General features: G+C 46.2%; 1 protein-coding gene across 1 annotated transcript in view; it reads right to left on the bottom strand.

Moving 5' to 3' along the window:
- The window catches only part of ANKRD28 (ankyrin repeat domain 28), a 134,590-nt gene extending 124,154 nt beyond the window's left edge, over positions 1-10,436 (bottom strand). The window contains exon 1 of the mRNA XM_068152353.1: positions 10,332-10,436. Within this exon, the coding sequence (XP_068008454.1) occupies positions 10,332-10,358 (27 nt within the window). The 5' untranslated portion in view covers positions 10,359-10,436. The remainder of the gene's footprint in view (positions 1-10,331) is intronic.
- Positions 10,437-23,335: the final 12,899 nt, after the last annotated feature.

Here is a 23,335-nt window from a genome sequence, read left to right as displayed (position 1 = left end):
GAAGTTTCATAGAACCCCTCTCCCAAGCCCTATTTTTATTTAGGGTAGATTAACCTCACTGTTTATGTCCCTGACTGCAGTACTTATTTCTTAAACTTATGGTAAGAACAGACAAATGTCTAGGGATAAATCATAAAATGTTAATTTTTCTTTTAAGTTCTATTTTAACAGACTTTTCAGTTTGAGAGCTAAATAGTATGAATAATCTTTAAATGGCTGTATTCCTCTGGAAGGAGGAAAAGAACTAAGTTGTGAGCTGGGTGGTCATGAATGAGAGAGGACAGTAATCACAGAATCAGTCAGGGCTGGAAGGGAGCACAAGGATCATCTAGTTCCAACCCCCCTGCCATGGGCAGGGACACCTCACACTACATCAGGCTGGACAGAGCCTCATCCAGCCTGGGCTTAAACACCTCCAGGGACAGGGCCTCAACCACCTCTCTGGACAACCCATTCCAGGGCTTCACCACTCTCATGGGGAAGAACTTCCTCCTCACATCCAGCCTGAATCTCCCCACCTTCAATTTCATTCCATTAATGGCATTTGCAACACTGAGAAGAGGAGGTGTCCTACATCTCCTCCTTAACACTGAAAATGATCCCTCAGAATGAAAGAACAACAAAACAGCAGATACAGCAGAGCTGTAAAACAAAATACTGCTCCTGGAACCGAGACAGGAGCACAGGGAATGAAAGCTATCAGGCAGTACCAATACAAAGCTCTAATTTGGCAAAAAGACAACACAGTATTAAGCTGAAGACCTCTTTCTATTGATCCTCATGTTTCAGCAAACATAGCAAGAACTGAACAGAACTCTGCATTTACCAAAGACCAGAGGTGAGGGGTAGGGAATTCCATTAATATGCTATTTCTGAAGTGTTCTTGCTTGGCATCTTTCACTAATTCAAAGCAGTGAGTAATAATGCAACCACAAAACTCAATGTTAGCATTTTGGTTTATTTTATGTGTGCTCCTTCTTCATTTTAATCTACCAACACTTTGTGAGGCGAGGGTGACACTGGTGAGAATTAAGCGTTAGCAGAGGTAGAGAAAAAGCAACAGACACCACACAAATGTGAGGCATTCAGTGCTCAAGATGAAAAGAAAGACTTTGCATAGACCCACTATCATAAACAATGGACAGAAGAAGCAGATGACCTAAAGATGAGACAGGGAAGGAGAGAATACCAATTATCTCTACCATTAATACAAAACTGAGTCTGCAGCAAGGGATTTAAATGACTACATTATGCATCAGTTACAGATGATGTTAGGATATAAATAACTGCAGAACTTCCTGAAAGTGTTTTTTTGCCTCCCAGTTCAGCAGCCTATGACTCAAGTAAGTCAGCTCTGAGACAGGTAAATCCTTGTTCTCCCAGGCTGCCTGCCACTGAATGATCAGGTTCCTGAATAGAAGTCACCACTTCCTCCCTGTCAGTGCTACCAGGACAGATGGAGCTAGGGAAATGCAGAGTGCATAGAGCAAAGTCTTGAAACAGATCATTGAACTCTTCATGATTGCCAGAAATTCTCCAAAAAGACTCATTTTGGTCTCAATGCTTTAACTACTCCAGTTTCATTCTCATTTTGTCATGCTGACTAGAATCCTTCCTTGTGCCCCCTTCTCTTCCTTGATTAGGGTACTGCAGCTTCTGTTAAAAAAAACCCACTCCAGATGTAGCCATGCTTTCTTCTCTGCACTGGATAGAAGCACAGGATTTCAGAACAAAGCAAGAGTGAACCTCAAGTATGATTGCAGAACAGCCAGGAATAATTTACAAGCCAACTGCCATCAGGAATTAGAAAGGTCATTAAGTGACAGCTCATTGTTTGAACATACAGAAACATTAAACACTCAGGCTGGCCTGCCAACAGGCCTACACACAAAACATGAACAGTCACCAAGTTCTCCTAATATCAGTCAGTTTGCAACCAAGAGGCATGATATTCTGCTCTGGGGCAAGAAAGCCCCTCTCTCCCCACCCCCCTCCACCCACCCCCTTTCTGTAAAGGTGGTTCTGAAGTTCAACAACATAAGCATAAGCAAACAGTTGGGTTTTTTTCCTCCTGCTATACCAAAATCTCAGTGTCAGACAGGCAGATTTTTGCTTTACACTTCCCAAATTCAAATATAGTTTCAGTAATTTAGTGAAATAAAACACTGTCCTGAGCAGGGAGACTAGGATGATCAGAGGGCTGGAGCACCTCTCCTGTGAGGACAGACTGAGGGATTTGGGACTGTTCAGTTTGGAGAAGAGAAGGCTCCAAGGAGAACTTATTGTGGCCTTCCAGTATCTGCAGGGGGCTACAAGAAGGCTGGGGAGGGACTTTGTAGGGTGTCAGGTAATGACAGGACTAGGAGGAATGGAACAAAACTAGCAATGGGTAGATTCAGATTGGATGTTAGGAAGAAGTTCTTCTCCATGAGGGTGGTGAGACACTGGAACAGGTTGCTCAGGGAGGTGGTGGCAGCCTCATCCCTGGAGGTTTTTAAGGCCAGGCTGGCTGTGTCTCCAAGCAACATGATCTAATGTGAGGTGTCCCTGCCCATGACAGGGGGGTTGGAACTAGATGCTCCTTGAGGTCCCTTCCAACCCTAACAATTCTATGGCTTTAGTCATGTAATCTAGTTACATTGTTCAGTCAGTTCACACATATACATTAGTGTAGAAATGATCAACGAAAATGCAAGACTATACTCAAATCACAGTAAAAGAGCATCTTGTTATGACACAATTCATTAGATGCTTCAGATAATGAGTAGTTCCTCAATCAACAATAATGCTAAAGATAACTGTTTTGCCCCTCTTGCATTTGCCTATCACTGCTAGTGCTTCCTCTTTAACTCTGCCCCCACTGAGCTGGCTCCAAGCCCCATCTTCCTTTATCTCCCTACTATGCAGTGCCACCATGTAAGCATCAGCTCTTGTCTTTATGCTGAAAAGGGTCAGTGCTGTATCAACACCTGAGCAATCACAACCTTATTAACACTGGAGGTGTTCAGGAGGAGACTTGATAGGGTGCTTGGTGCCATGGTTTAGTTGATTAGGTGGTGTTGGATGGTAGGTTGGACGCGATGATCTTGAAGGTCTCTTCCAACCTGGTTTGGTTTATTCTATTCTATTCTATTCTGGTTAAACTGGTATATTCTGGGTATCAATAGTGCCAGTGTCACTATGGATAGGAAGAACAACATTCCCTAGTATCTTAGAACTGAAATATTAAGGTTCTGTCTTCATTTGCAAAAAGGAGGACACCCTTTTTTTTCCAGACTCATCATCAAATGCTTGTTCTCCACCCCCAACAATGAAGGAAAACAAAACTCCCAAGAATCAGCACTGTAAACATGCTCCAGGCACTTAGCAATGAACTACACTGGGTTTTTTTTTCACTGCTGTGAAATGTTTTGTGATTTCTCTTACCATATAGGTTATTTAAACACGAACATTATAAATAACTTTGCAACAGTTAGTCACTGTAACTAAGGCAACGAGCCTCCCCCTCAATTGCCAGAAATAGGAATGGAGGTAAGAACCAAATGAGAAGTTGGCAGAGGCAAGAAAATAAATGATCAGATATTAGTTTGATCTCAGGAAGGCACAACTGGGTAGAGGAAAAATAGAAGGCACAGCAACTGAGAAACAAAGTAGCTGAGAAAGGATGTGGAGGATAAGAAGGGTATAATACAAAAGATACTTAATTTTAGTTCTGTTATCCCACAGCCCGTTTCAGAGGGTAGAAACAATGACAGACGTTAGGGAATGTAGCAATTCACATCAGATGGCAGATTGCTAGTTCAGAGTATCAATACTTACTAGTTTGCTACGGCAATCAACCTTTGTGTGGGTGCTAAGGAAATCGCATCTGCAAAGGCAAACGCACATGGGCTTCTTCCCGGCTCTCCCCCGGTATTTGCCTCCCAGTAATGGGCACAAATCTCCGATGCTATCTACATGAATAGACCTTTATAACCCTCACAGAAGGCCACTGAGTTAACAGGATCTGCCATAAGGATCTGACCGGAGAATCAAGGCTTGCTTTGTTTCTCCTCTACCTTACCCCCCTGCCCTCTCTTATTTTTCCCTTTTGAAGGAGTTTCTTTTCCCCGAGAAGAACTGCTTGTTCACAAGTCAGAAGCTCCCAACCTATCACCAGGGAAATCTGATCCCCCGAAACAAACACGTGGTAGACCCAGGTTCTCTCAACACATTCTAATGGAAGGACTAGTAATTACTTCGCATAACAAGATAAACAGAGTTCAAGTTACTCCAAGTTTTCCATCAATTAAAAGGAACTTATCTTTACAGTATAGGGGAATTCCTATCTCGGGATCATAAGACATAACAGTAAGACTTGATAAGTCCAGAGACGGGCAACAAAGCTGGGGAGGGGTCTGGAGCACAGCCCTACGAGGAGAGGCTGAGGGAGCTGGGCTTGCTTAGCCTGGAGAAGAGGAGGCTCAGAGGAAACCTTGCTGTCTACAACTAACTGAAGGGAGGTTGTAGCCAGGTGGGGGTTGGTCTCTTCTCCCAGGCAACCAGCGCCAGAACAAGAGGACACAGTCTCAGGCTGCGCCAGGGGAGGTCTAGGCTGGATGTTAGGAAGAGGTTCTTCGCAGCAAGAGAGATTGGCCATTGGAATGTGCTGCCCAGGGAGGTGGTGGAGTCACCATCACTGGAGGTGTTTAAGAAGATACTGCATAAGGCAATTAGTGCCATGGTTTAGTTGATTAGATGGTGTTGGGTGATTGCTTGGACTCGATGAGCTCGAAGGTCTTTTCCAACCTGGTTAATTCTATTCTAAGTGTTACAACTTTCTAGTTGCATGCAGTTAAAATAGATTAGGTGCAAGTTTCAGAAGAACGTGTGATGGGAGAAGAGAGCACAGAGAGTGGTTCTCAACTTCAACAAGATTCCCCAAAACAATGCTTTTGTGAAGAACAGTATCATTAAAGTAACTTCTACAAAAAAAGAGACAAAAAATAGGTACATCTTCTTAAGTCTACACCTGCACAGAAGTTGTAGAGCAATACCACATAATTCCATTCCCACCACATCCCTCCCTCATCAAACAGCAGCAGCTCCTTTTCATCACCACAGGAGACCATTCCTCCTTAGTGTAACAAGGAACTAGTTGGGACGTTTATTCTTGGCATGAATTCTAAACGAATGAAGTCTAACGCTGGCAGTAATGAAAATAGCAACCATCGAGGCATTCAGAGCGTTCACTATGACACTGCAAACATTTGTTTAACTGCCAATTGAACAAGATCCATCTTAGCTGAAAGAAAGATATAAATGGGCCATAAAGAAGTCACTGCTCTCACTGTTCAAGGACTTTGAAGATAAGTGGTCATTCTAATATCCTCATGCAGTTTTTCATACTTCGACCCCTTCCACTCACATCTGACTTCTGGGAATAAATGCACTGCCTCAAGCACAGCCCAGCAGTCATACAGAAAAGTCCCACACAAACTTCCTTCAAATGTCCACTATTATGAACCCTAACACTTCTTCCTATCACATATTTAAGATTCAAAACCTAAGAGGTGTGTAACTAAGACTATGATGGACTGAGAAGTAGTAATAAAGCTTTACCAATATAATGATGCTGCACCCAACAAGCTGTGCCACAAGCAGTTACATAGCTAGAACATTAAAAAATGTAGCAAGTTTTGGTACATTGGTACATCAGAGTTTGGTATACTTCAATAATACTATACTGAAGTGTAGGCATATGCTAACCTAAAAGAGGACATGTAGGCACATATGCAGGTAAGGTAACAGAAAAGCAACCAATCCCTCTGTTAGGCAATACAAATTTTACCTACCCATTGAGGCTGTCAATTACTCCTTAGGTATAAGCCAGACTAACTTGAAACCCTTCGAAGCAAATGAGCTTAGAAACTGTGACTGAGAAGCAAGAGGAGACATCACAGGTAGCTATGCAGAGCTGAGCAGGCTTTTACACAGGAGACCAAAGCATACCATTAGAGAGACTCACAAGCACGTTACTCCTTTTTCTTCCCTCACAACACACCTCTCCCTGCACCAGCTCAAAAAATACTAATGAAATTGTAATGAAATTGAAGTTGATAAAACACTACTGAACCTCGACCTAAACTGCCTTCAGTGCAGTTTCCTACAGCAAAGCACTGCAGGGCTCCAGGAAGAAACAAACTTTTACAGCCTCACTCTCACTTAGCATTTCAGTAGTTAAAGCAGCTTCTCACCTAGAAGAGCTTGGTACACAAGCAGCAATCCATGAAGACAGTATGAAGGCAAACAAACTGAAGAGCAAATACCTTAATCATAAGGTACACTTACTATACTTTTCATCCCTGCTTTGAATGGCTTAACCTTCAGTGACAGCATTTGCAGCCTCGTTTTCTCTGATTTTGAACACCTCTGTCCAACATTGCACAACCAACCAACCAACCAAGACAATCACAGCTTCCAACCTGACACTTGAATAATTCCTCTTTCTATCCCAGAGTTAAAGTTCACTACTGTGTGTTACAGGTATCCGCTCCACTCAACAGTTCACTTCAGCTTCAAATGACATCTCTGCAAATACATCTTATGGGGTTTGGGGATTTTTTGATACCTAATATACTTTGGAAGCATGTGCCCCATGAGAAGAGGCTGAGAGACCTGGGGCTTTTTAGTCTGCAGAAGACTGAGAAGGGATTTAATCAATGTTGCTAAATATCTGAGGGCTGGGGGTCAAGAAGGAGGGGAAAGGCTCTGCTCAGTTGAACCCTGGGATAAGATGAAGGGCAATGAGTATCAACTACAGCACAGGAGGTTCCACTTCAACATAAGGAGGAACTTCTTCACTGTGAGGGTCACAGTGCCCTGGAATAGGCTCCCCAGAGAGGCTGTGGAGTCTCCTTCTCTGGAGACATTCAAGACCATCTGGATGCATTCCTGTGTGACCTGTGCTAGATTCTATTAGGGTCCTGCTCTCACAGGGGGGTTGGACTCAGTGATCTCTGGAGGTCCCTTCCAAGCCCTATCATCCTGTGATCCTGCGTAAGCAAACATAAGTCACTTCTGAAAGTACAATGTACACTCTGAATTATTTTAAAACTTGGAAATGTATTCCAGCCTCACAGGTTGGACCTGCAAAGCAGTAAAGCTCAAGCAGTGGCAACCCAAGTTTATAGGGAATGCACCACCTGGCTACTTGCTAACCCAAGGAAAGCTCTGCTCTTCTCAGTGCATGGAAAAACTTTATTCTGCAAGTTAAAGGTATCATGTCAGCCTCCAAAGCCAACCAAATATTTGAGCTTCACAAACACATTAAGCATCAAAGGATCAAAGTTTTGTTTATCAGTGTCCCAAGTAATTACATCAACTGCAAGCGGAACTGGGATTTCGCCCTCTGAGCTAAACAGCCTCAGAGCAGAATTTCTCACCTCACTCCAGGTTCTCTGCTTTTATGCTAACTTGCAGGAACTTGAAAAACTAAACTACAGCAAGTGTAAGAAAGTACAAAACTGCTTGTGTGTCCCTGTTCTGCCTCTCCCCAGCATAACTGACATTTAAACAAGTAACAGAGTCCGTCTACATTATCAAAGGAAAAATAGTAACGGGTTTGGGTTGATGGGGGGGGGGGGGGGAAGAAAGAAAAAGACCCAAACAAATAGTAATTAAAAAGCACCTTAAGAATTAAAGTAACACTTTATGTAGCAGAATTTTTGTTCCAGAAAATTATTAATCTGACTGTTGTGGAAGAAAACTAGCAAATCACTTCCTTACCCCCTACTAGTGGAACAGCGCAACCGGCCTTTGCACTCCCCCGTGAAAGACAGCCACCACTCTAAGACAGACTCACTACAGGGACTACAAATGCAAATGGCAATTTGTTCTAACTTACTGCATCACTGTGAAGCAAAGTGTATGGCATAAGCAAACAAAAAGCATGTTTCATGAAACACTGAAGATAAACACCTCTATTTTTACACAGCGCCACAGGTGGCTTTTCACAATGAGCAGGTGGTGGTCGATCCTGCGACAGCATCTAGTCCTTAAGACATCTTGCAGCATCCTGCACGAAAAGGACCTTGAGGAAGGGTCTCTAATCAGCAAAACAGGCATTCTCATGTTAACAGGATTCCTCGTGATTTTTTGCTTTCTTAAAGAAGTTTTCATGGAATTTAGTTGGCAGTAAACAGCCTCTCAAGCAGCTGACACCCATGCAGCGGAAATACAGCTCCTGCTAAAGATCGCTCCCCTACCAAAGCCTCTTCCAAAGGAGCACTTCCCTCCCTCCTCTGCTTCCTTTCCCTGCCTCTACCAACCCTCTTCTAAGAGAGGGAACACTTCAACTCCCAGTGTATCAGTGCACCTTTACAGACCCACGAAGTCTCTCAAGAAAAAAAATCCACCTCACCCTTCTAGATTAAAGCCTAGGTTACAACAGAAACTCAACACCTCACATGCATTACTGTCAGACCAGTGGGCTCACACAGTCCAATATTCCACCTCAGCATCAGTTAAAAGCAGGATCCTCCCCCAAAGGAAAGTTCTGAAATACAGTATTTTCATGTTGCCATAATCATGATGGGTCTTTTGCAAGTTAACAATTACTTGTAGATCAGTTGCAATCCCTGGCTTCAGCAGAAAGCCTTATTCAACTGAAAGGATGAGCAAGTCCTCATTTCTGTAGAAAGCCTCCCATTGAGGACTAGCAAGGAAGCCTAAAAAATACCTAACTCAAAGACACAAAGTGCGTTTTGAGTCCACAATTGCTGCACATTCAGATGCAGTTCATAAAAACATCTCACTTCGCTAAGTTTAGATAAAATACCACAGGGCATAGAGATCCCAGCCCCATAATTGCTACACATCTTAAGAAAAACAATGTCAAGAGACCACGGAGCCCAAGCACAAAAAGACAGGCAGAGGCAGACTGAGGAAAGGACCAGGTAAGGATGAGTTGATACTTATCAGCATAATAAACAGACATAGGATACCAGTTGTCTAACCACTGCCAAGTTTCTAGGTGGTTTTTCATATGAGGCTTGTTGCTTGCTTTGTTTTGGGTTTTTGGTTTTGTTTTGGGTTGGTTTGGGTTTTTTTCTTGGGGGGGGGGGGGGGGGGGGGAGGCAGGCGGTAGGGTCTCTAAGCATTAGTCAGTTATCTTACAGCAGAGTACCAAGGGCACCAACGGCAGGGCGTACGAGTTTTCACAGAGAATTTGGTCTAGCACCAATGAAAACACATTTCCTAGTAAGCATCTTTTTACAGGCAGCAAACTGGAAGAGCAGACCCTCCCACCTTTGTATCTTGATACTGCACAGGAGACAATAGGTAGGACAGGGAAGACACCGGGAAAGGACAGAGCAACAGAGACAAGTATTTTCATAAGCCGGGATGGAAACCCAATAGTCTAGCGAACAAAGAAGGGTGTGATGCGATGAAAGCAACAAACCACCAAAGGCACGAAAAGCCGCCTGTTTTTCAGAAGGGGAGAACGGGCTCGGGAAGGTTTGTCGAGACACAGAGAAGAAAGATTGAGCGGCTGAACAAAAGATTTTAAAGGCCTGAAAGGAAAAGGTGTTGCGTGAGGGGACGAGCAGGCAGCTCTCGGGCACGTGAAAACTGCCAAGGGCAGCACCGCCTCGGTCCCGGTTCGGGAGAGGCGCCAGCTCCCGTTCCCAGGCACGCCGCCTTCCGCCGCGGCTCCCGAGCAGCCGCAGCCTGCTGTCTACAGAGCGGTCCCCGCGCACCGGGCAGTTCCTCAGCCTCGGGCTACCCCGGGCTACCCCGTCGGCAACCAGAGCCATCTCCGTTCACAAACACGGGCGCGGGGGAGAGCTGGCCCGGGGGAGCCCGCAAACACCTTCATCACTCCTCCCGGGCCTCCGCTCCTGCGACGGGGAGCACGGCAGCGACCGGCGGATGGTGCAGTCCAGCGCAGGCAGGGCGCCGTCCCTCTCCCTGCCCCGGAGCCAGCACGCCGCCGCGGTGTGCAGAGGGCAGGGGGCGGGCGAGCTCCTCCGGCCACCTGTTAGGCCCGATACCTGCGCGGGGCGGCGGCTGCTGCCCGCCCAGCGGGGCCGCCGAGGGAGCACTGGCGCCCGCACGGGGAGCACATGGCGCCTCCTGCCGCCGGGCGGGAGCCACCCAGCCCCGTCCCCGCCGGGCCGCGGCAGCAGCCATGCTGCCTCCCCCTGCCCGCCGCCTGTCACACACACGCACGAGCACACTACAGCGCGGAGGGGGCGGGGAAGGGTGCGCAGCCGCCGCTTCTGGCGGCACCGGGAGGAGAAGGGAAGGAGGAGAGATGCAGGCGACGGCCGCCGCCCCCGCGCACCCACCTGCTCGCGGAGTTTGAGGAACACCATGGCGAGACCGCCACACCGACCCACCGGCCGCCGCCTCCGGCCACCAACGACTCGGCTCCGCTCGCCGCCCCGCCCCCCCGCCGCCTGTGCGCCGGCCACGCCCCCCTCCTCGCGCGCCGCGGCCGCCGGCACCACCCCGCGCCGGGGCCTCGCGCCGAACTCGCGGGCGGCGGCTCGCGGCTGGACCGCCAGGGGCGGGGCCTCCTCCCACCCCGCCCCCTCGGCCCCGCCCCCGCCGCCCTCCTTGCGCTCCCGACGAGCTTCCTGAATTAACCGCCCGCCGGCATCAAAGGCGCCCGCCCGCGCCGCCGGCCGCGGCTCCGACCCGCACCACCAAGGGCGGCTCTGATTGGCCACAATAGGCTGGGCGGAGTAAGGGCGTTGCTGATTGGCGGGACGGGCGAGGCGGGCTGGCTGGCTGGGGGAGATAGCGTGAGGCGGGCACGTGGGGGCGGAGGCTGGCGTGGCTGGGCACGGCGAGGGGGCTGCGGCGGTTGCTTCAGGAATCGCCTCCTTTATTTCCCTAGCCCTTGTGCGAGCGCTCTGTCAAGAACAACTCCGGGATTGCGGTTATCGGTACAACCGGGCTAGGAGCTCGGCCTTAGAAAGGTGTCCTCCTGCAACCGTCGACCAGAGGCGGCGCTCTGCAGCAGGCGTGCAGGGCTGCAGCTCACCCACCAGCTCTGAGGCGGTGCGAGCCCCGTCGCTGCCGAGGAGAGCCAGTGCCTCCCCACTCCCACCTGCCTGTGTCAGAAAGGTGGTTGAGAAGTAGGGTCGCGCAGCTCTGCAGGCAGGGGTACGCGTTACACTCGGGGGGTCTTGCAGGCCCGGGGCAGGTGTGGTGTGGCGTTGGACAGCACTCGCCTTGTGTCTCCTGGCCGAGGTGCTCTTTGCAGCGCCTGGCTTCACATGCTAGTTGTCACGGGAGAAGAGGGGAGCAGCAGTAGAGCTGGCATGCAGGGTAGCAGGACAGGCCGAGTAAAGGCATAAAGGGGCGCTTTGACAAATAGCAAACAGCGAGAGCAGGCATACACGAACAGAATACAGGAGATGGTTCTGAAAAGAAAGGTTGCACTACGTTAATACAGCTCTCTATTGCACATCTCTCTTTGGCAGAGGATCAGTAGACGTGTCACCTGTGTAATTCTCATTGTGTATTTTGAGAAGCAATTTACAGGCTTGGTGGTAGGCCTCTGCCTATCAAACACAAAAGACATCTTCATAGACAGGACTTTAAAAACCTCTTTTGAAAGGAAGAAAAAGCAGTGTGCAGCACACTGAGCTTTGGTGAATGCTGCTCTTCTGTAAAATCACATATCAGCCAGCCAGGCCAGCGTGATAACTGATTTGGTAGGGTTACTTTCCCCTGATATTTGATTCCTCCTCCCATCAAAAAAATAACAGACCAAAGAGATTGGGGTTTTTTACTGATTGCATTCTGCCAGTCAGCACTGATACAGATGTCTCAAGCTCCTTGACTTTCTTGTAGCTTCAAAATAGATTGACATAGCAGTTCACATGTAGTAAAATCTACTCAGACATTAAGGCTTACCCTAAGAAGAAAGTTTAATAAAGCAAGTAAGTATATTCTGTGTGAACAGTCATTTCTGGGGTTTTGCCCCTTCTTGGTGTGATTGTTGTTGCTTCCAGTAGGAGCCTTGCACATGGACATGTTCTTCTGTTGATGACCAGCAACCTGAAGACACAGAAGGGTTTTCTATAATGCTGTCTGAGACAGCTCTTCAGTTATATTTCAATACTAGTGGCCTGATGAGGTGTGCTCATTTATGTTATTTGAACCAGTTAAGACTGCAGTCCTGTTTTCTTTGGCACAGGAAGAACCTCGGTGTTGTCACACTGTCTAAATCCATTTTGTTGACATCTGGCTATGTCCAGAATTTATGATTATGGTAGGTCAGTGTTTTAGTTAAATATGTGAACAGAATTGTATGACATCCAAATATGAAGCAGGTAGATTTTGGTACTCTGCAAGATGGTTGAGGGCCATGATAACAACATGGTAAAGAGACTGATGGTTGTGGAAATGAGAGATAATTTTACCAATGCAGTCAGTGAAGGAGAAAATGACATCAGGAAGCACTGGCTTTGTCTGTCCCCAAATTAGACTGCTCCTTTTCAAAGTGAAGAGAATGTCTAGGAGCTGATAAAGTTCTGCTTCTTCCTGTGAAGCTTATCAGCTTATGGAGTTACTCAGAAAAACATCTATGTTCAGTTCACCCACTATTTAGAGTCATTTCTGTCACACTAGCACCTCTTGCAGCATGAAGCCAGGCACTGGTTTGGTAGGGAGAGGTGAATCTTTATCTTACTGGTTCCCTGACTCCTTATTTCAGTCCTCAGGCTATAGCTAGGGACCAGATCCAGCTGTTTGTTGCTGGGTTGGGTTTTTTTTTAACCATATGTACTTTAAAACCTGATCAGCCAACTGAATCCTGACCTCAGATCATTGAGTTGTGTTTGTTTGGGTTTGGGTGTTTGTCTGTGTGTGGGTTTTGGTTTGTGGTTTTGTTTTGTTTTATGGGTTTTGTGGTTTAGTTTGGGTCTGCTTCCCCTGAGTCACAAGGTAATGTAACTGGTAAAACATGGAAGTTACAATAGCCATACTGGAGATACCTGTCTGTTTCAGATTAAGCAGAGTGGTTGTTGAGATGGTTTGTATACAAGGAGGTGGGTTATGCAAAAGTGTGGACTTTGCTGGGTGTGGTGTCCCTGATACCAGTCAGTTGCAGGTGGACACTTTTTTCTCAAGTTACAATACAAATTACTCTCCTAATCTTATTCTATAAAGCAGCCCAAATGGTTATTTTAACTGCAACAAAAATAGGATCATATCCCCAACAATTTAACCTCATCTGCTCGTGTCCCACAGAACATGGCATGTGGCCTTAGGGCAATAGAAATGATTGAAAGGAAACCTCAAAAGTCAAAAGGAACAGTGCTATAAGGAAATGAGTGGTTGCTGATCATTTATTACCTCATGTTTTGGGGTAGCTTCACCTGTGTTATTTTTAGATGCTGTTAAGAGACGGACAGCTGTCCAGGCATCTCTTAGGAATGCCAACAGAATGCTTCACAGAAGTCTCTGAGTGTGGCCCTCCAAACATCCTGAAAGCCATGACGTTTCTCTCCATGTCCAGAATATTCCTCTGCAGAGCTGAGTAATTTCCACAACACTTTTTGTAAGTGATTAACAGCAGAGCTCTCCTGGGGGCACACTTTCAGCCGAGCCCGATAGGCTTTAACTTCACGGCTCCCATTAGCGTTAATCTTAAATCTCCACGCTGTAACTTATCCCACAGTGTGTAACTCTACCCAGTGTTTTAAAGATAGGACCATATGTGCTGCACTGAAATACAGAATGGGATCAAATTGAAGAGACCATAGAAACCTCATGCTGGAGATGCTTTGTGAACTCATCTGGAGCACGCTCATGATTTATTCAGTTTGCCAGGAAGGCCTGTATATTTTGCCCTTTCTAACCGAGGGTTTCAAGCCCAGGAAAGTGGGTGTTTATTCTTTTTGGTTGTTGTTGTTCTTCTGCGTGGATAAATAGGCACAGAGGTCAACAGACTTACACAAGGTCATGGCATGAGTCACTGCTGTGGTTAGGAATAGAATCCAGGAGACCTGATTGCCGCTGCAAACACTGTCCCATACTTCTAAATCAAGGCAGGACCAAATCTATTTTTGCACAGAATGCAAGGTGTCTAAAATCAATATAATGTTATCATTTCCTGTGGAGGGATGTCTTCATCTGTACGACCCTGAATCAGCATTACTCAGGAGCCACTCTTCCAATGGAAGGCATCAGTGTGCTGGGAGCACCATCATAAAGGTTTTAGACATACTGTGACATTTTATTCATCAAAATCCAAACCAGTCAAGACTTTGTGATTCTATCCCAGAGATTACATTTTGATTCATTGGCTGTTCATGGTTACTGATTGTAATGGCAACATATTGAATATCATAATGGCATCATCAATCAAATATCATTGATTGGCATTTCCAAAGCACTTTTATGCTTATGGATGCTCACTTGACCAATTTTGTCCCTGCTTGGTGCAGACAAGTAGAGAGAGCTCACGTGCCCTCCATATTCAAAGAACAAATTTAATATCCAGAGGAGGGTAAGGCAAATATGTTCATGGGTGATTTCAACCACCCGGACATCTGCTGGAGGGACAACACAGCAAGGCACCAGCAATCCAGGATGTTCCTGGACTGCATAGAAGACAACTTCCTCCTCCAAATGGTGGAGGAACCAACAAGAAATGGTGCTATGCTGGACCTTGTTCTCACCAACAGGGAAGGGCTGGTAAGCAATGTGAGGCTCATAGACGGCCTTGGCTGCAGTGACCATGAAGCAGTTGAATTTAACATCCTCAGGGCAATCAGGAGGAAGTATTCCAAGCTCATGACCCTAGACTTTAGGCATGCAGATTTTGATCGCTTCAGGGATCTGCTAGCCAAAGTGTCATGGGACAAAGCCCTGGAGGGAAGAGGGACCCAGGACAGCTGGTCAGTATTCAAGGACCACCTCCTCTGTGTCCAGGAGCTCTGTGTACCAACAAAGAGAAAAGCAGGTAAGAATGCTAGGAGGCCTGCCTGGATGGGCAAGGAGCTACTGGACACACTATTACTTAAAAGGAAACTCTACAGGCAGTGGAGGGAAGGACAGGTAGAACAGGGGGAATACAAGGAAGCTGCCCGAGCAGCAAGAGTCCTGGTCAGGAAAGCCAAAGCAGAGTTTGAGTTGAATCTAGCCAGGGAGATTAAAGGGAATACTAAGAACTTTTACAGGTATATTAATGGGAAGAAGAAGACTAGGGAAGGTGTGGGCCCCCTCAGAAAAGAAAATGGTGACATGGTCACATGTGATGAGGAAAAGGCTGAGGTACTTAATAACTTCTTTACCTCAGTCTTCACTGCAAGGGCCTCTAGCCACACTCCTGATGTTATGGAAGTCAAAGCCAGGGACAGGGAGGAAGAACTGCCCATTGTAAGTGCAGATCAGGTTCGTGATCATCTGAAGAACCTGAAAGTGTTCAAGTCCATGGGACCCGACGGGTTACACCCACGGGTGCTGAGAGAACTGGCAGAGGAGGTTGCTAAACCCCTCTCTATTATATTTCAAAAGTCCTGGCAGTCTGGTGAAGTCCCCACAGACTGGAAAAGGGGAAACATTGCCCCCATCTTCAAAAAGGGCAAGAAGGAGGAACCAGGGAACTACAGGCCAGTCAGTCTCACCTCTGTGCCTGGAAAGATCATGGAACAGATCCTCCTGGAGTCACTACTCGCTCAAAAGAATAGTGAAGAGGTGATTGGGAACAGTCAGCATGGCTTTGCCAAGGGCAAATCCTGCCTGACCAACCTGGTGGCCTTCTATGAGCAGGTGACAAAATTAATACATGAGGGGCCGAGCAACTGATGTCGTTTACCTGGACCTGAGCAAAGCCTTCGACACTGTCCCACACCACATCCTGGTCTCCAAACTGGTGACACATGGGTTTGATGGGTGACCACTAGATGGATAAGGAAGTGGCTTGATGGCCGCACCCAAAGAGTGGCTGTCAATGGCTCCATGTCCCAGTGGAGGCCAGTGACAAGTGGAGTCCCTCAGGGATCAGTCCTGGGACCTATCTTATTCAACATCTTTGTGGGGGACATGGACAGTGGCATTGAGTGCACCCTCAGCAAGTTTGCTGATGACACCAAGCTGTGTGGTGCAGCAGACACGCTGGAGGGAAGGGAGGCCATCCAGAGGGACCTTGACAGGCTGGAGAGGTGGGCACAGGCCAACCTCATGAAGTTCAATAAGAGCAAGTGCAGGGTCCTGCATCTGGGTCGAGGCAATCCCAGGCACAAATACAGGCTGGGCAGTGACTGGCTGGAGGATAGCCCTGAGGAGAGAGACTTGGGGGTGCTGGTGGACAAAAAGCTCAACATGAGCTCTCAGTGTGCACTTGCAGCCCGCAAAGCCAATCAGATCCTGGGCTGCATCAGGAGAAGTGTGGCTAGCAGGTCGAGGGAGGTGATCCTCCCCCTCTACTCAGCTCTGGTGAGACCCCACCTGGAGTACTGCCTCCAGTTCTGGAGCCCCTATTACAAGAGGGATGTGGAGGTGCTGGAACGTGTCCAGAGAAGGGCCACGAGGATGATCAGAGGGCTGGAGCACCTCTCCTATGAGCACAGACTGAAGGAGTTGGGGCTGTACAGTCTGCAGAAGAGAAGGCTCCGAGGTGACCTAATTGTCGCCTTCCAGTATCTGAAGGGGGCCTACAGGAAGGCAGGGGAAGGACTTCTCAGGATATCAGGTAGTGATAGGACTAGGGGGAATGGAATGAAGCTGGAGGTGGGGAGATTCAGGCTGGATGTGAGGAGGAGGTTCTTCACCATGAGAGTGGTGAAACCCTGGAATGGGTTGTCCAGGGAGGTGGTCGAGGCCCCGTCCCTGGGGGTGTTTAAGAGCAGGCTGGATGAGGCTCTGTCCAGCCTGATCTAGTGTGGGGTGTCCCTGCCCATGGCAGGGGGGTTGGAACTAGATGATCCTTGTGGTCCCTTCCAACCCTGAATGAAACTATGAAACTATGAAACTATGAAACTATGAAATATGAGCATCCTTTGTACAATCAGCAAGTGGCAGAGGCCTGCCAAACAGCTCTAAGTTCTTATCAATCATGTATCCTAAGGCAAAATCAAGTAGAAGTGAGAGAAAGCAAATTACAAATAGGTAGAATGAGGCAGCAGTGGTGAGAAATATGCATTGTGATGGGAAAGACTTGTGATGTTTGCAAGATGGTTGGTGTGTCCTTGTGCTGCCTGATTGCCAGTGTTACTGGTAAATAATGTATTAAGCAAGGGGATACAAAGGTGACTTCCACAAAGGTAGCACTTTTACCTTCAACTTGCATATTAGAAATCTTGTTCACAATTCTAGTTTAAATAACATGCAAATTTCCTCTCCCCCTCCCCATAAAACTAAGTTTCTCATCTCCATCAGGATAAGAGTCATAAGCAAGGTGTAAAGAACTCTGGGCTCTGGACTGAAGAGAATTTTATCCCAAATCTTCTTATATTTTTTTCCTTTCTTTAATAAGTCTCAAAACTGTCCAAACATTAGTGAAAAGAAGTTGTACACCTTTGGGAATGTAGTCCTAAAAGACTATTAGTTGTGAGTAGCTTTAAAACCAGAATTAATCTAATAAAAACTAATGAAATAAATTGTACCTTTAACTGAGACATGGAAAAAGAGAGAAAAAGAGGTAACTTAGATGTTTTCTAGTATTGGTACCTCCTATGCTCCTTCTTAAAACACTGTGAATGCAAGCACCCTTATGCGTTCTCACACCAGCTTACCCTGAATTAGTGGTTACAGAATATATATATACACACAGAATATATATATGTATCTTTTTATATATAAACAGAGTATTTTATTAGTGTTTATTTAACCAAATGTTGTTTGGGGTTCATGTTCTAGCAATAAACATGTGCCTCAAAATGTCCTTTTGCCACATGCATTGTACTTCAGAATGGACATGGAATTGACTAACTGGAAACTCCAGGGAGATGTGATCTTGCAAATTATTTGTTCAGGCTTGGCCAGTTCTTCAGAGGGTAACACCCAAAGTGAAGAACAAAAAGGAATGAGTTTTGGTCAGTCCTCTTGGTTAACTGAAAGGGTATTTTTATGTCACCTGCCACACAGGGATATTTTGTTAAAGATGCATTAGAATAGAATAGAATAGAATAGAATAGAATAGAATAGAATAGAATAGAATAGAATAGAATAGAATAGAATAGAATAGAATAGAATAGAATAGAATAGACCAGACCAGAAGAGACCTTCAAGATCATCACATCCAACCTATCAACCAATCCAACACCACCTAATCAACTAAGCCATGGCACCAAGCACCCCATCAAGTCTCCTCCTGAACACTTCCAATGATGGTGACTCCAGCACCAGTGCTCTAGTGATGTATGGAATGAAATCATTAGGGGAAGTATCAAAAAGTACTGAAGTGCCAATGCTGATTTTTATGCAAGAGGCAAAATACAAGTTCTGACTTCTGAACAAGGAGTTTCTGAGCATCTCAACCCTTTGCTTTTGTGGTGGGTTGAAATTACTCCCCCAAAAATAAAATTGCCAGACCAGCTCAGTTGGAAAGCAAATGAAGCTGTATTTACAAGCAAGACTACAAGCTAGGAATATTAAATGCAATTAATATGGACAAAATATACAATATTTATATGGATTTACTATTTATAAACACAAAAGAACTCCCCTGGGCCAAACCAAGGGGTTGCCAACAGTTTCCCCCTCCCTGCTCCCTCCCCTCACCCCATACAAGGTAAAAGAGAGAGAGGGAAGTGCATAGAGTAGCCTGCTAGTACTTAGCCACAAGAAGAATGCAGCCAAGGTCAGCAACAGCCAAGCAAAAGCACCAGCTGGTATCACCTTGGGTGAAGAAGTGGAAAAGAGAGTGAGTTAGTGTATACAACTAACTTTATCTTAGTTACCAGACCAGTGGGTTTATTTAGACCTTATCATTATTTTCCCTTTTACATCCAATGGGAATTTATTTGCATTCTACCACTTCCCTGCTCAATCTGGGGAAAATTTCCCTAGGCACAATCTAAAACTGCCACAACTTTCTGCAGATGTGCTTCTAATATTCCAGCCAGCTTCTCATGTAAAGAAGATATCTGCATACATAAACTTCTTGTCCTAATGAGCCAGGGATACCTTATTGACTACATCCTCTCATTTTTGCTTTCAGAGTAGTTTGGTTGCAGTTGACTCCAGTGGGTGGTTTGTATATTTTGTTAAAAAGCACTCAAGTGGTTGCTGAGGTGGAAACGAAAAGACTTCCCCCCCACACACACAATTCTTCAAATTGGCAGATTCCAGTTGAAATGAGACCTCTGAAATTAGCTACACATAACAGCTCAGAAAGGAGAACAATTTGGGATTCTGCTTTCACAAGTTCACCTTTCACACCCAATGCTGCAGGAGTAGGTGTCATGAAAATGGGGACAGGGTGTCCTGCAAAGAAGGGTGAAGATGAAGGGAAGCTTGTTTTACCAGTACTGCAGCTGCTGCAGTAATGGTCAAATTTCTCAGCCCTCATTCCCCTCAGGACTGCAATACAAACCAAAATGCAGTAACTAGACACATGTATTCTCACCCAGTAATACTGTATTGCCTGCTGGCATTTTATGTAAATGGCTGTGGCACATACAAATGTAGCACTGCAGCTGCATTGCCAGACGTTCAGAATCGGAGAATCATAGAACCACAGAATTGTTAGGGTTGGAAGGGGCCTCAAGGAGCATCTAGTTCCAACCCCCCTGCCTTGGCCAGGGACCCCTCACACTACATCAGGTTGCTCGGAACCACATCCAGCCTGGCCTTAAAAACCTCCAAGGATGAGGCTTCCACCAAGTCCCTGAGCAACCTGTTTCCAGTGTCTCACCACCCTCATGGGAAAGAACTTCTTCCTAACATCCAGTCTGAATCTACCCATTTGTAGTTTTGTTCCATTCCCCCTAGTCCTATCACTCCCTGACACCCTAAAAAGTCCCTCCCCAGCTTTCTTGTAGCCCCCTTCAGATAGGAGAAGGTCACCATAAGGTCTCCTGGGAGCCTTCTCTTCTCCAGACTGAACAGCCACAACTCCCTCAGTCTGTCCTCATAGGAGAGGTCCTCCAGCCCTCTGATCATCCTCGTTCCCCTTCTCTGGACACCTTCCAGCACCTTCAGCCTCCATAGGGGCTCCAGAACTGGATGCTGTACTCCAGGTGGGGTCTCACCAGAGCGGAACAGAGGGGGAGAATCACTTCCCTCACCCTGCTGGCCATGCTTCTCTTGATGCAGCCCAGGATGAGATTGGCTTTCTGGGCTGCAAGTGCACACTGGTAGCTCATGTTGAGCTTCTCATCCACCAGCACCCCCAAGACCTTTTCTCCAGGGCTGCTCTTAAGCCAGTCCCTGCCCAGCACCCTGAGATAATACTTTTCAGTTCATAAAATTACACTTGTAGTCTCCTTAATTGCTACAGGAGAGAGCATTTTATTGTCCAAACACTGTGGAAGTGTGATCACTGTACATCCACTGTGGAATAAAGATTCTGTCATAAAGATTATCCATCTCCAAAGCTGTTGTTTTTTTCTTGAAGTACAAATACCTTTTTAATACTTTGATGGTGTACAGGAGCCTACAGGCACACAGACGTCTATGCAGACTCTTCTCAGATAAATACTTTTATCATCTAAAGGAATAAAGTGCTTGAAGCAGGAGACAGGAATCCCTAGGAAACACACTGCTGTGATGAATATATTTGTCAACTGAGTGCCACAGTGATGAATTTCAGGGAAGATGAAAAGGTTTTCCGTGACAGCGAGAAATTTGTACCTCAAAAAGAGGAGAAAATGAAGCAAGCAGTTTGCATTTATCTTTGCATCTTAATAGACAGCCTGATTCGTGTTTTCATTATGTTGTCTTCCTTCTCTTGCTCAAGGATTTCCATTTGTATAAAATATTAACAAGGAGTTGTACAGGTAAGGGTTAGTACTCTTGTCACTTACAGCAGTTGGAGAAACTAATATGTGGTTCTTTCAGTCTGAAGTTCTTCATTAATAATGATTCTAGAGCTGCTCTGGATGTGGCAACTGATGTGCACGTAGAGAATGCATTAAACCACCTACAACTTCATTATTACTTATGATTTGGTAAGTTCTCCCCTCCCCCAGCATATGATGCAACAAATGAAATCAGTAAGGTGTTTGATAGCTGGGTCTGTCACTACAGTGCTGAAAGAAGTGTTTTCATCTGGGAGGTGAAAAGATAGAGCCCTGAACATGAGCGAGCTGCAGATGGTGTGTTTCCTCTTCAGGATCTAGTCATTGGAATGTGCTGCCCAGGGAGGTGGTGGAGTCACCATCCCTGGAGGTGTTCAAGAGGGGATTGGATGTGGCAGTTGGTGCCATGGTCTAGACATGAGGTCTGTGGTGACAGGTTGGACTCGATGATCCTTGAGGTCACTTCCAACCTTAGCGATACTGTGATACTGTGAACACCTCTCCTTCCTCACCTGCAAGAGCCTGAGATTCTTAACTTGTAGAGCATGCTGCATAACCTGCATTTTCATTTCTTAAACAGTAAAACATGATACTTCCCTTGGAGAAATGTGACAATAACCTCCAGGTCAGCCAGCACTGGGATGAATGTAATTAAAGCTCTTTTACTGAAGACATTAACACCAAATATTCCCTAAAGTAATGACTGCAGAGTTCTACATTGCCATGAGGTGAATTTGCTAAACTGAAGTGTAGATACACAGAAATAGCATAATTAAGGACTGGAAAAGTTCCATGTAACATATTTGGCAGTGGTCCTGTACAGGCTACTGGTCTGTGCAATATAATGTTGACTTAGGGCAGGGCTTTGCATTTGCAAAGTGAAGCAGAATGTGAACATGTATTGAAAATGCTGCGCACACAGAGCAGATTTGTTTCTTTCTTTGTTTCTAGATGGCACACTTTCCAATTCTACAGAGTATTCTAAAATTAATACTGATTTCCAGAGCGGTGTCCTGCGCTCCTACTGTGGAATGCAAAGCATCTCGTGTTATCACAGCAGCTTTGGAGTTGAACACTGTCCAAAATGGGAATCTTGGAAGAGAATCACCATTAGGCTTGCCATAGATACAATCACAGAATCACTGAACAGTCCAGGCCAGAAGAGACCTCCAAAGGTCATCCAGTCCGACCTCCCCACGGTCAGCAGGGACAGCCCCAACTAGATCAGGCTGCCTCATCCAGCCTCACCTTAAATATCTCCAGGGCAGGAGCCTCAACCACTTCCCTGGGCAACCTGTTCCAGTGTTCTACCACTCTCATAGTAATGAACTTCTTCCTGATATCCAATCTAAATCTACCCTTCTCTAGTTTGAAGCCATTGTCCCTTGTCCTGTCACTGCAGGCCTTTGTAAACAGTCTCTCTCCACCCTTCCTGCAGGCCCCCTTCAAATACTGGCAGGCTGCTATTAGGTCTTTCTGGATCCTACTCTTCTCCGGGCTGAACACCCCCAGCTCCCTCAGAAGGTTTTCTTAGCAAAGGTGCTCCAACCCCCTTGTTATTTGTGTGTCCCTCCTTTGGATCCACTCCATCAATACTAAGTAGCATCCTCTTTGCATTTGAAATACAGCTCTGACACTCACACCTAGCTATACATTATACCCTTATAAATACCTCCTTACTCCTCTCACTTAGAAGAGTTATTTGGCTATATGTGGAAGTTTTCATTTCATTATTACTTGCATTAATGCTCTACCTAAGGTTTCCTGTCATTAGTTTCTTTTGCAGCTTTCTACAAGTATCAAAGCAATACACTTCCAGCTGAAAAAAATCTGGTTTAGTAGTAGCCACTGTACAAGCACAGATCAAAAAAGACAGCTTCTCCCCTGGAGAACAAGCCTGCAAGCCTGAGGCAAGCAGTAGTGGTGCAGGACGTGGGGACAAGGCAGCAGTGGTGACTGGTGTCAGCTAACTGGTAACCTGAACAGTGTTGTGTGCTCACAGGCATGATGACTGGTCCGGGTTGTGGTCAGATTAGCTTTCAGTGGGCTCCCTGCCACAGGCAGGGCTGCATGAATGCCAGCATCTGTGGCAAAGGGGCAGGAGGGACTGAACAGTGGCAGATGAGGCTTGTGAACATCCCTTCTGCTGGGGGTTTATATGATCACAGGCTCACAGGATGTTAGGGGTTGGAAGAGACCTCCAGAGATCATCCAGTGCATCCCCCCTGCCACAGCAGGACCATAGAATCTAGCACAGGTTGCACAAGAATGCATCCAGATGGGTCTGGAAAGTCTCCAGAGAAGGAGACTGCACAACCTCTCTGGGCAGCCTGTTCCAGTGTTCTGTGATGCTTACAGTGAAGAAGTTC

This window comes from Melanerpes formicivorus, unplaced genomic scaffold, assembly GCF_026170545.1.
Source record: "Melanerpes formicivorus ecotype bairdi unplaced genomic scaffold, bMelFor1.0.p_v2 SCAF_23, whole genome shotgun sequence".
Lineage (NCBI taxonomy): Eukaryota > Metazoa > Chordata > Aves > Piciformes > Picidae > Melanerpes > Melanerpes formicivorus.
Note: the sequence above shows the minus strand (reverse complement) of the source record. Positions and strands in the feature narration are given on the sequence as shown.